We start from the raw sequence: 13333 nt of genomic DNA on the forward strand, positions 1-13333 counted from the left end.
GAAGGTCTATTATAAGTGTGAACACTGATTTTGACTACATAGTTATTTTGAATATTTTATCTAAAAGTCAATATACCATTGATCTGGAAGTTTATTTTACCATCCAGAGGTCTGCAATAAAAACCCTTTTCCCAAATCTCCTATAAATCCTATAAATAATGCCTTCCTTCTCCATCCTCATACTCTCCCTCCCATCCATCTTCCATGATGCTACCTTGCTTTCGCAACATTTTGCAAAAATGTTCTTCCATAGCCTTGCTGACAAAGGAGGAGCTCCTGTCCATGAAATTCTCCAGGCAAGAACACTGGTGTGGGTTGCTGTTTCCTCCTCCGGGGGAACCACAAATCAAACTTGTGTCTCTTGTGTCTCCTGCATTGGCAAGTGGTTTCTTTACTACTAGTGCCACTTAGGAAGCCCCAAGAAAGCTATTACTTATGTTATGAAATATGACTAATTATTTATGATTTTATTTATCATATGCATTAGCAAAAAAGACACAGACAATAAAATGAGAACTGACTATCGAGGGGTTTTTTTGAAGGAAATTAAATCTTGAAAAAGATGCTCTCCCTGCCTTCCCAAAAGGAGAGCTCCTCCTTTGTCAGCAAGACTATGGGAGAACATTTTTGCAAAATGTTGCGAAATCAGAACAGAAAATTTGACTTACTTTTGTCTTGCTGCATTTTTGGTCTAATAGGTACTCTTCAGATATACATTTTTAAGAAACTCTTTTGGAAAATTACTTATTGCATGTTAAGTCTATACACTTAGAAGTCATTCATATGAAAATTCTTGGACAGTACAGAAGGTTCCCACATCCATCTTGCTGTGAGGTTTAGCTGAATTTCAGATTGTTCTTATCACTCTTAATCTGGATAGAAAAATCCAGCTTAATATTTAACAGTTCTAATACAGGCCCATGAGTTTACATAATCTGAGAAGAATACTGGCTTTTTCGGTTAAAAAGTAAGAGGAAAAATCATGAATTTGAACACTGTTTTTCAGCTGTGACATATATCACTATACAGTTCTAATAGGCAACGTACATGTTGTTCCTCTTTTGTGTTCTTGTGTGTGTTGTTTTTCTCTTCTACAGCTCTGGATCTTAGACCCTAAATGCCACACATTCTGCCTGCCATTCAGCATCCTTAATGTCTCCCTCCCTGCTGGCTTTTCCCTTTGCTTCCATCATCTCTGGCAAAGAACCATCTCCAGAGTAGAAATGGTAAAGTAAATACTGGTAAAAGGAAAGTAGGCTCAAGATAAGCGGACTCTATCTGCTGGCTCAGACAAATTACTTTGTAAGGTTCTGAGAAAACTAACATTTGAGACCACTGAATCTGTATTTTTGACAGATCAAAAAGAAAAGGAGTAGAAGCAGCAGCTGGGCTTGAGTAAATGTCACTGCAAATATCAAAAAGAAGGAAAAGGTAGATTTTACACACTATTAACTGATAATTTTGTTTTCAGTCTGAAGAAAAGTTGGAAGACTAGATAATTAAATAGCATGTTATAAGCTGTTAGAAAAGAACTGCTGTGATGTTTAGAAACCAGCTTGGGTTCACTAAAAATAAAGTCATTAAAAATAAAAGCATGTTACACTAATTTATTTCTTTTTTAAATGTGATTGCCAATCCAAAACAATACTTACAGCATTGGTCCAAGTTACAGCCCTTGGGCCAGATTTGACCATGTCCATCTGTTTACTTATCCTTTGCGCTGCTTCCCAGCTATGATTGTGGAGTTGAGTAATTTTCTAAAACAGTATTTATTTATTTATTTATTTATTTGGCTGTACCAGGTATTAGTTGCAACATGTGGGATCTTTAGTTGCAACATGTGAGATCTAGTTCCCCAACCAGGGATGGAACCCAGGCCACCTGCATTGGGAGCTTGAAGTCTTAGGACTACCAGAGAAGATCCAGAGTTGAGTAATTTTTAAGAGAGTCTGTACAGACAGCAGTGCTTGAAACAATTATTATCTCACCTTATACAGAAAAGGTCTATCTACCTCTGCTCTGGAACCTAACTCGGTTCTTTTTGAATTTTATGTGTCTGCAGATTACCTGGAAATCTTCCCTAAAATGCAGAAAATGATACAGTAGATCTGGTGGGATCTGCATTTCAGCAATTCCTGGCAAGTTTCCTGGTGAGGCTAGTGCTGCGGCTCTGTAGATCACAGTACAGTCTAGCTGGGATCTAGATTTCAAAGAGATTTAAAATTCCTCCACTTAGAAAAATCAAGAGAATGAATTGTGAGTTGGAAGTCAAGTCAGTTGGTTTAACTCTTACTTATTTGAATTATAGTGCCCAAGAAGCGTTAAAGGATCAGTGTTTATCTTGGAGAGAAGGTTTTCTGGTCACTTAAAATTATATTTTAATGACGATTTCCCTGTATAAGGAGTTTGGCTCAGTGATGACATTTGAAGGGAGCAATAATGAGCTTGATAGCTCAAATGTTTAGGTGACCAGTATCAACTGGATTGGTCTGCTGGACATTTCCTCTGCTGGAAGACAGCTCTCCATGTGTTGTGTATGTTTCTGACCATCTTGTGCCCCTGACTGCTCTTTGTTACCCATTCTCCTTCCAAGGATGTTTGTATAGTGAACTACCTTGAAAGACACAAATAGTATCTCCCTTTGGAGCAAATAGCAAGTTTGCTAACCGCCAATTTAAAAAGATTTGGGTTCCCTAAATTCAGTATTTGAAAAGACCCTGATGCTGGGAAAGATTGAGGACAGGAGGAGAAGGGGGCGACAGAGGATGAGACGGTTGGATGGCATCACCGACTCAATGGACATGAGTTTGGGTGAACTCCTGGAGTTGGTGATGGACAGGGAGGCCTGGCGTGCTGCAGTTCATGGGGTCACAAAGAGTTGGACACGACTGAGCGACTGAACTGAACTGAAACCCAGTATTCATTTCTTATAATGTAACCCACCATGGGTGCAGACATCCACCCGAGCCCATCTGCACTTGCCCCTTGACTTGAGGGCCAGGGGAACTGATGCTAACATAATGCTAGGTTGCTTGCTGTGCTATGTGCAAGTGACTCAGTCTTTGGCTCTGACTCAGCAGTCTTGTGTCTGCTTCCAGCATCCATGAAGCTATGGCAGGATAACTTGTTATCTTCAAGTATGGTAAAAATCTCACCCCCTTCAGTTTTAGGCACCCTCTCCCACGAGTAACAGCCCGGGTTTTCAATCGGTAACTTACCTGTCTTCACCTCATTTTAGTAAAACTTTTCACCTTCTACTTAATATAGGAAATGTGCTGTGCTCAGTGGCTCAGCCATGTCCAACTCTTTGCAACCCCGTGGACTGTAGCTCACCAGGGTCCTCTGTCCATGGGATTTTTCAGGCAAGAATACTGGTCAGTCAGTCAGTACAGTTGCTCAGTTGTGTCCAACTCTTTGTGACACCATGGACTGCAGCTTGCCAGGCTGCCCTGTCCATCACCAACTCCCGGAGCTTGCTCCAACTCATGTCCATTGAGTCGGTGATGCCATCCAACCATCTCATCCTCTGTCATCCCCTTCTCCTCCTGCCTTCAATCTTTCCCAACATCAGAGTCTTTTCAAATGAGTCAGCTCTTCACATCAGGTGGCCAAAGTATTGGAGCTTCAGCATCAGTCCTTCCAATGAATATTCAGAGTTGATTTCCTGTAGGATTGACTGGTTAGATCTCCTTGCAGTCCAAGAGACTTTCAAGAGTCTTCTCTAACACCACAATTCAAAAACATCAATTCTTTGGTGCTCAGACTTAACTTTATGGTCCAACTCTCACATCCATACATAACTACTGGAAAAAACATAGCTTTGACTAGATGGACCTTTGTTGGCAAAGTAATGTCTCTGCTCTGTAATACACTGTCTAGGTTTATCATAGCTTTTCTTCCAAGGAGCAAGCATCTTTTAATTTCATGACTGCAGTTGCTGTCCACAATGATTTTAGAGCCCATGAAAAGAAAGTCTGTCACTGTTTCCATTGTTTCCCCATCTATTCGCCATGAAGTAATGGGACCAGATGCCATGATCTTAGTTTTTTGAATGTTCAGTTTTAAGCCAGCTTTTTCACTCTCCTCTTTCACCCTTTTCAAGAGGTTCTTTAGTTCTTCTTAGCTTTCTGCCATAAGAGTGGTGTCATCTGCATATCTGAGATTATTGATGTTTCTACCGGCAGTCTTGATTCCAGCTTGAGCTTCATCCAGCCCGGCATTTTGCATGATGTACTCTTCATGGAAGTCAAATAAGCAGGGTGAAAATATACAGCCCTGATGTACTCCTTTCCCAATTTGGAGCCAGTTTTCCTTCCATACAGGTTTCTCAGGAGGTGGGTAAGGTGGTCTGGCATTCCCATATTTTAAGAATTTTTCACAATTTGTTATGATTCACACAGTCAAATGCTTTAGAATAGTCAATGAAGCAGAAGTAGATGTTTTTCTGGAAATCCCTTGCTTTTTCTATGATCCAGCAGATTTTGGCAATTTGATCTCTGGTTCCTCTGCCTTTTCTAAATCCATCTTGTACATCTGGAAGTTCTTTGTTCACATACTGCTGAAGCTTAACTTGAAGGATTTTGAGCATTACCTTGCTAGCATGTGAAATGAGTGCAATTGTTCAGTAATTTGAACATTTTTTGTCATTGTGCTTCTTTGGCATAGGGATGAAAACTGACCTTTTCCATATAGTTATAGTATATATCCCTAAATACTATATTCCTTAACTGTTTATCTTCTCTGTAAGAGTAAACCACCAACCAGATGCTAAGGACTCACTTACCTGTAGCCACTGTCCACACTATCCAGAGCCTGAGTCCCATGTATCCAACTACATCCAAAATCTCTAACAGTAGAGGCCTTCTTGTAAACACCTCAAACTCACCTTCCCTAAGAAAAAGTTAATCTATACATCCCAATTTTTTCCTAGCCCTGTAATTGGATCTGCAGTCTACCTATATGGTCAAAAATCTCTTTATTCAGGAGACTAAGAAACTATCCTTCCTTTCTTTTTATCAGCATTCGTCTAATATTTAATCTACCAGTCTGCATTTCAGATGCATCTTGAATGTGTTGAACCTCTTAATTTTGATCACTCTCCTTAGCAGAGTTCTCTAAGGTTCTCTCTCCTTAGCACAAATCAACTCCTGCCTGGATTATTGAACAATCTCCTAGTTAGCCTCCCTCCCTTTAACTTTTCATCACTTTAATCTCTTCTCTAAACTATACCCAGAGTGAGATATAGACATAGATAGATAGATAGATGTAGATATATTTTTTGAGAATAAGATGATAGAGGCATTTCTTTTTTTTTTAATTAGAGGATAATTGCATTGTAATATTGTGTTGGCCTCTGCCACACATCAGCATAGATCAGCCACAGGTATATATATGTCCCCTCTCTCCTGAACCTCCTCCCATCTCCCAGCCCCATCCCACCCCTCCAGGTTGTCACAGAGCACTGGGCGGAGCTCCCTATGTCACCCAGCAAATTCCCACTTGCCATTTGTCCTTCACATGGTAATATATATGTTCCCATGCCATTCTCTCAATCATCCCACCCTCCCCTTCCCCTACCGTGTCTGCGAGTCTATCCTCCATGTCCGCATCTTCATTCAGTTCAGTTCAGTCACTCAGTCGTGTCTGACTCTTTGCGACCCCATGAATCGCAGCACGCCAGGCCTCCCTGTCCATCACCAACTCCCAGAATTCACTCAAACTCACGTCCATCGAGTCAGTGATGCCATCCAGCCATCTCATCCTCTGTCGTCCCCTTCTCCTGCCCCCAATCCCTCCCAGCATCAGAGTCTTTTCCAATGAGTCAACTCCTCGCATGAGGTGGCCAAAGTACTGGAGTTTCAGCTTTAGCATCAGTCCTTCCAATGAACACCCAGGACTGATCTCCTTTAGAATGGACTGGTTGGATCTCCTTGCAGTCCAACAGACTCTCAATAGTCTTCTCCAACACCACAGTTCAAAAGCATCAATTCTTCGGCACTTAGCTTCATTGCTTCACTGCAAATATGTTCATCAGTACCATCTGTCTAAGTTACATACGCATGTGTATGTACCAGAGAAGGAAATGGCAACCCACTCCAGTATTCTTGCCGGGAGAATCCCATGGACAGAGGAGCCTGTTGGGCTACAGTCCATGGCATCGCGAAGAGTCGGACACAACTGAAGTGATTTAGCACGTGTATGTACAATATAAATACACAATATTTGTCTTTCTCTTTCTGAATTTCTCTGTATAGTAGTCCTAGGTTCATCCACCTCGTTAGGACTGACTCAAATGTGTTCTTTTTATGGCTGAGTAATATTCCATTGTGTATATGCACCACAATTTCTGTATCCATTCTTCTGTCAGTGGACATCTACGTTGTTTCCATGTCCTAGCTATTGTAAAAAGTGCTGCCATGAACATTAGGGTACGTGTGTCTCTTTCAATTATGGTTTTCTCAGGGTATATGCCCAGTAGTGGGATTATTGGGTCATATGGTAGTTCTACTTCTAGTTTTTCAAGGAGTCTCCATACTGTCTTCCATAGTGGCTATATCAATTTACATTCCCACCAACGGTACAAGAATGTTCCCTTTTCTCCACATCCTCTCCAGCATTTATAGATATTTTAGTTTGTAGATATTTTAATAATGGCCATTCTGACCAGTGTAAGGTGATGCCTCACTGTAATTTAGATTTGCGTTTCTCTAATAATGAGCTCAGAGAAGGCAATGGCAACCCACTTCAGTACTCTTGCCTGGAAAATCCCATGGACGGAGGAGCCTGGTAGGCTGCAGTCCATGGTGTCGCGAAGAGTTGGACATGACTAGCGACTTCACTTTCACTTTTCACTTTCATGCATTGGAGAAGGCAATGGCAACCCACTTCAGTACTCTTGCCTGGAAAATCCCAGGGACGGCGGAGCCTGGCGGGCTGCCGTCTATGGGGTTGCACAGAGTCGGACACGACTGAAGCGACTTAGCAGCAATAATGAGCAATGTTAAACATCTTTTTATGTGTTTGTTGGCCATACAAACAGCTTGTGTAGCTCAATACCAGAAAAGCAAACAACCCGGTCAAAAAATGGGCAGAAGACGTAAACAGACATTTCTCCAAAGAAGATAGAGGCATTTCTCAACAGAAGCATTGCAGTTACAGAAAGACAAGGTAGAAGTGCTTTCTATAATGGAGCTTTCTTTATGAGCATGGAGCATAACAGAAATGAAAAATCAAATAAATACATATCCTATCAGAGACTTGGCTTGAAAAACTAAAAATCATTTTAAGTGCATTACTGAGAATCTACAGTGGTTGTAGGACAAGAAAAACAGGAAAGAAAGAACAAAGATCTGTCAAGACAGTCCTCAAAGATTACTCCAGGGACTTGAAAGAAACCACTTTTTAGAGCCTTATGTAAAAGTTCTCTTCAAAATGGCTAAAGTTCTATGTACTTAGGACGCTTGGAATCTTTTCCCCCTGTACGTAGTTGGCACTCAATAAATGTCTGTTTAATTAAATGAATGTCATTGAGACAAGCCTCAATGGCGTCTTCTCTGGTGGCTCAGCAGTAAAGAATCTGCCTGTAATGCAGGAGATGCAGGTTCAACCCCTGGGTCTGGAAGATCCCCTGGAGGAGGAAATGGCAACCCACTCCAGTATTCTTGCCTGGAGAATCCCAGGACAGAGCAACCTGGTGGGCCACAGCTATAGGGTTCTAAGAGTCAGACACGACTGAAGCGACCGAGCACGCAGCACACTGAGACAAGTCAGCAGCTATTCCTGGGAGGCCTCACAGGGTGGCATTGCTTTATGGGATCCCCACAATCAAGGAATAGACCCTTAGCTTTGTGGGCCCAGAAACTCAACTGTAATCAACACATCCCAGTGCGGTTGTGTTCTAGAGGACTGATGTCAACTAATGAGTGTCTTCTCTTCCTATCAGAAATATTAATACTACGTGGAAAATAAAATTACTATTCAGCATTTTCTTGGAAAGCATGGACTCCGACTAGAGAGAATTAACTGGCTGTTTTCGGTGGCTGGTGTTATCCAGCTCAGATAGTCTGATGCAGCTGCCTTTGCTGTAGTTCACTGTACCTAGTGAACACAGCAGAAGGCTCATATCAGCTCCTAAGGCACCCCTGTCCCCGGACAGAGCTGTGAACAAACTCAGAAATGCTTAGTTGGGCATTTTAAGGCACTGACCCTGTGAAGGCCCAGTTTTAAAAAGGAAAGTACAGACAGAGGAGAGGAAATAGGCCCTCACCTACCAACCAACCACTACTTTCTTTCCAGTTGCCCTTCCCTAGGCTCTTAATGCCTCTTTCTTTCCTCTATAAAGTTTATTCAACTATGTATTTTGACATCCATGTGTATAATGGTCATATTCTCTGGAGACCATATACCCAGACCATTTCATTTACATTTCATTGTCTCTGGGGACTTCCCTAGTGGTAAATGGTTAAGACTCTGAGATTCCACTGCAGCAGCACAGGGTCGACCCCTGATCTGGGAGCTAAGACCCCACATGGCGTGGCCAAAAATATAAATAAAGCCATTGCCAAAATTTAAAACAATTTCTGGTGTCTCCAAAATTCCCCATCCTACTGCTTTATAATTTACTGCTTAGAATATGTTGGCCAATATCAGTCATTACATATCGATTTGATTTCATTACATTTCATTCTTGAGGATTAAACTTCCCTCCTATTTTTTAAGCTATCACTACATACTGCCCACAGAACAAGATACAAACTGCAAGTTTTAGTTGGCATTAATCTTGTTTTTAAAAAAGTGCATTAATATAAAGGTTCAGAGTAAAGGAGTTGTTAGAGGACAATTTTCGAAAGTTGAAACCACAGCTTTCTTAGAGATGTGTAATGGATACGTGCCAAACATTTATTTATCTGAATAATGAGGGAGCCAGCAGGCTGGTAAAGTTGGCTTTGAGGAAGTGATAGACATAGGGGCTATGTAGTCCATGAGAAAAGTAGACTGAAATAAGTTTGCTGAGTTACAGACAAAACCAGCTAATTCCTATGCTGTGTGCTGTGCTAAGTCACTTCAGTCATGTCCAGCTCTTTGCGACTCTGTGGACTGTAGCCCACCAGGCTCCTCTGTCCATGGGATTCTCCAGGCATGAACACTGGAGTGGGTTGCCATGACCTCCTCCAGGGAATCTTCCTGACCCAGGGATCGAACCCAAGTCTCTTACGTCTCCTGCATTGGCAGGAAGATTCTTTACCACTAGCGCCACCTAGGAAGCCCAGCTAATTCCTATTACAGAGTAATAGTAGTTACCTGTTGTAGTTGTTTTTCTACAAGATAGAAATAATTTCGATCTCTAGTAGACAAATCTTTGTAAGTTAACGTGTAATCTTACAGTCTGGGCCCTAATCAATAGTAAGTAGAAGTAAATCAAAAGTGGCTTCCCTGGTGCTTCAGACAATAAAGAATCCACTTGCAATATGGGAGACCTGGCTTCGATCTCTGGGTTGAGAAGATCCCTTGGAGAAGGGAAGGGCAACCCACTCCAGTATTCTGGCCTGGAGAATTCCATGGACAGAGGAGCCTGCCAGGCTACAGCCCATGGGGTTGCAAAGAGTCACACATGACTGAGCGACTTTCACTTACTTACTTACAAAAATCAGTCAAAGGTATATCCCTCTAGGTAATTAAGTAATCCTTGGATTGATCTGTTAGACAGCTCCAGGGTAACAGTGAAAGGATGCCCAGTCCTCTTTTCACCTTGTCTCCAAGTTGTGGCCAATTTTTAGGAAGCGAGTGCTGTGGACTCTTAAGTTCACCTGGATAAGATGATGTCTAAAAGAGGACTCTCCCCACCCCTCCCCACCAGGAGGAATGGCTAGGAGGACCTGGGGACTTTTAGCCTGGACAAGACCTAGTATGAAGACCCAAATGCTCAGTGCAGCATTCTTAACATACAGCCCCGAGGAAATAGTTTAAGAGTGCAGAGATTTTATGTACAGCATTCAAAAGCAGTAGGCAGAAGGCCATCACAAGAAGGAGGGGGGTCGACGTGCCCTAAGTTCCTCCAAGGGGATGACAGCACGCAGTGCAAGTGGTTTGGGCTCAGACTAAGAAAGACTCCTCACCATGAAAGCTCAGCTGGGGCCTGTGTGCCTTGAGAGCAGGAACAACTGTTTGTCTGCACATTCTCGGGCAAGAGCTTGGCTATCACAGCGTTATATCAGGAGCAAGTAAGGGGCAGAGGAGGGTCACGTTTCAGAGGAGGACTGGACCAGTCTCATCTAGGATCCCTTACAAAACCTTGAGTCTGTGTTTTTGTGAAAATTGAGTTATTGCCCTTTTATTAAAAAATAAAAAGCACCTCTTCCAAGGCTTAACATTTCATATCCCGGAGACAGAAGCCTTATGTTACTTTTAGTAGCTGTGTGATCACGATAGTTGTTGCCACAAAGCCTTTTGATAATTTTTTCTACTTTAAAAAAAGGAGAATTTACTTCAGTTTTGCCTTTTGTGCAAGTCTTACTCCTGAGAGAAGTGCCGTCACCGTTGTGTTGTTTTTGTTGTTATTTGCAGAGGGAGGGGGGTTGGCTTGTATTTTAATGTGGCTCAATCTCAATGTCTCAGGTTTGACAGTTTTTGGGTTTTTTGTTTCTTCTCTCCTTTCCACTGAAGTCACTGAAATATATTCACCCTTTCATTCACATCAGAGGTGTAAATGGATTTTCTAAAGGTTTTTCAGAGACCAAGTCAGTCGCTTTGTGACTTGACTTCTTCAGGTGTTGCAAAAAGAAAGCTTAGCACGCCACTAAGCATACCATCTCAATTGCAAGGATGCTAAAACTGTGTTTGACCTTGACTCTGCAAAGAGATGGGCACCATCTTTTGCTAGAAGTGGCCCATTCGCCACTTCCTTGCTTTATCCATCTGTATAGGATTTACAGAGAAGAAATCAGATATATTCGAGAGAAAATAGCATGTTTATTTGATTTTCCAGCTTCTAATGACGGTTACATTCACAGTTTAAACTTTTTAGTTTACCCTTTTCACCATTGATATTTGCAAAATCCAAACTTAAAAATATATATATCAGCCATGTCACACAAAGGCTTATATCTCGATTTGTTTCATGTCATTAAAAAGACATACTGAGTTTGAAGCTCCTTTCAAATTTATTCTTAAAATATAAACCCAGGGAAATAGTGTAAGACTGCAAAGGTTTTATTTATAGCATTCAGGATCACAGGCTTTGGAGTCAGCCCAATTTGGAGTCAGAGATTCAGTGCCTGACATTGCCTTTTCCTGTTTCACTCAGTGTCTCTGAGACTCAGTTTCCTTCTCTAGTTGTTGTTCAGTCACTAAGTCATGTCTGACTCTTTGCGACCCCATGGACTGTAGCCTCCCAGGCTCCTCTGTCTGTGGGATTTTCCAGGCAAGAATACTGGAGTGGGTTGCCATTTCCTTCTCCAGGAGATCTTCCAGACCCAGAGATCGAATCTGCATCTCCTGCATTAGCAAGCGATTCTTTACCACTGAACCACCAGAGAAGCTTAGTACCTGCTTCATAGGATTGTTGTGAGGGTTCCATAAGATAACATACATAAACTTCTTAGTGCTTAATCTGGTACAACTATTCCATAAATATCAGCGATTTTGTTTTATAGTAATTGGAACAGTGGGACTTCCCTGGTGATCCAGTGGTTAAAGTCTCTGTGCTTCCACTTCGGAGGGTGCAGCTTTGATCCCTGGTTGGGGAGTGTAAGATCCCGCATGCTAGCACAGCGTAGCTAAAAAAAAGAAAAGAAAAGAATTAGAACAACTTCATGAAAATGTAATTATGGTCTCTTGTCAGAATTAATGGCACCGTGGCTGACTCATTGCCTAATACAACTGAAAAACAAATTTCAGCATTGTGTAACAGCTAATGAACATGAACAGCCATTCTTGAGAAAATAATGAGGAATTCTGAATGCAGAATTATAAGATTCATCCTATTCACTAGAAAAATTTTTTCACATCTTAGGAACATATATCTGAAGTTCTTGTAAGAGCTCTTGTGTATTAGTGACCATATACTTGAAATATTCAAGTAGGAAAATCCGCAGATAATAGTGCTCTGCCTTCCAGAATGAGGCCATTTCTAAGAACTGGTAATCAATGGAGGCCAAGATCATACCTCAACTAGTTACTACGTATATATCACAAGCAGAACCCTGTAGGAAACTGTACTGTTTGTTAATCTGCGACTCAGAGAACAGTGCTATAGTAGAGTCAGTTCAGGGTTTGGAGCTGGACAACAGGCTCTAGTCCAGTCTTTGCCATTTAATTTGCTGTGTGGCTTGGGGCCAGTTGCTTGGCTATTCTGAACCTCAGTTTCTTCATCCATTGACGTTGTTGTTGTTCAGTTGCTAAGTCATGTCCGACTCTTTGCAACCCCATGGACTGCAGCACACCAGGCTTCCCTGCCCATCACCAACTCCCAGAGCTTGCTCAAACTCATGTCCATTGAGTCAGTGATGCCATCCAACCATCTCATCCTCTGTCGTCCCCTTCTCCTCCTGCCTTCAATCTTTCCCAGCATCAGGGTCTTTTCCAATGAGTCAGTTCTTTGCATCAGGTGGCCAGAGTATTGGAGCTTCAGCTTCAGCATCAGTCCTTCCAGTGAATATTCAGAGTTGATTTCCTGTAGGATTGGCTGGTTTGATCTCCTTGCAGTCCAAGGGACTCTCAAGGGTCTTCTCCTCATCCATAAAGTGGGGCTGTTAGGAACCCAACCTCGTCAATAGAGGAAGGTCAAATTTTAAGATATGCATAAAAGTACTGAAGCAAAATACCATTAATAGTACTGATAGTATTACAAATACTATTACTAGTCCATTATTGCAAAGAAAATGAAAGGGCACCAGGGAGAACCTCGGTCCCCCCGTGTTAGACGACACCAGTGTAACTTCTACTCCTCTAACATGAGACAGATGTCTCCAGGGTGGTGACAAGGCTCAGCCTTCTTCTTGGGTCGGGGAGTGGGGGGAGTTCTTATCCTATCATAGATATCATACTGTTTCTCAAAAACATCATTAGTGCTATTGAAATTCCATAAAAAACATTAACATAAGTTTCTATTTTCTTTTACCTAAATTTAGGTGAACTGATAGATAACAAGGGTAAAACTGGCTCAGTTAATAAGTAAAATCAAATCCATTCTCCATATACCAAATTATTTATTAACTCATTACACCACCTCCCTCCCTTAAGTTCTTTAATAGTTTGCCAGTGTTAAAAGGATCAACTTGAAGCTCCCTCTCCTGGCCCCCAAGACCTTTGATGATCTGGTCTCTGAATTCCTCCA

At 41.8% G+C, this 13333-nt stretch overlaps 1 protein-coding gene across 26 annotated transcripts in view; it reads left to right on the forward strand.

Moving 5' to 3' along the window:
* The window catches only part of SLC10A7 (solute carrier family 10 member 7), a 312501-nt gene that overhangs the window by 217581 nt on the left and 81587 nt on the right, over positions 1–13333 (forward strand). For 6 of the 26 annotated variants that reach the window (XR_008703523.1, XM_055550400.1, XM_055550409.1 and 3 more), the window contains exon 6: positions 1098–1226. The exons of the other annotated variants lie outside the window; for them this stretch is intronic. Coding sequence is in view for 5 of the 6 variants with exons in the window: in XM_055550400.1 (XP_055406375.1) it covers positions 1098–1226 (129 nt within the window). In the remaining variant the exon portion in view is untranslated. The remainder of the gene's footprint in view (positions 1–1097; positions 1227–13333) is intronic. 26 annotated transcript variants of the gene reach the window in all.

The sequence above is a fragment of the Bubalus kerabau genome, chromosome 16 (genome assembly GCF_029407905.1).
Source record: "Bubalus kerabau isolate K-KA32 ecotype Philippines breed swamp buffalo chromosome 16, PCC_UOA_SB_1v2, whole genome shotgun sequence".
NCBI lineage: Eukaryota > Metazoa > Chordata > Mammalia > Artiodactyla > Bovidae > Bubalus > Bubalus kerabau.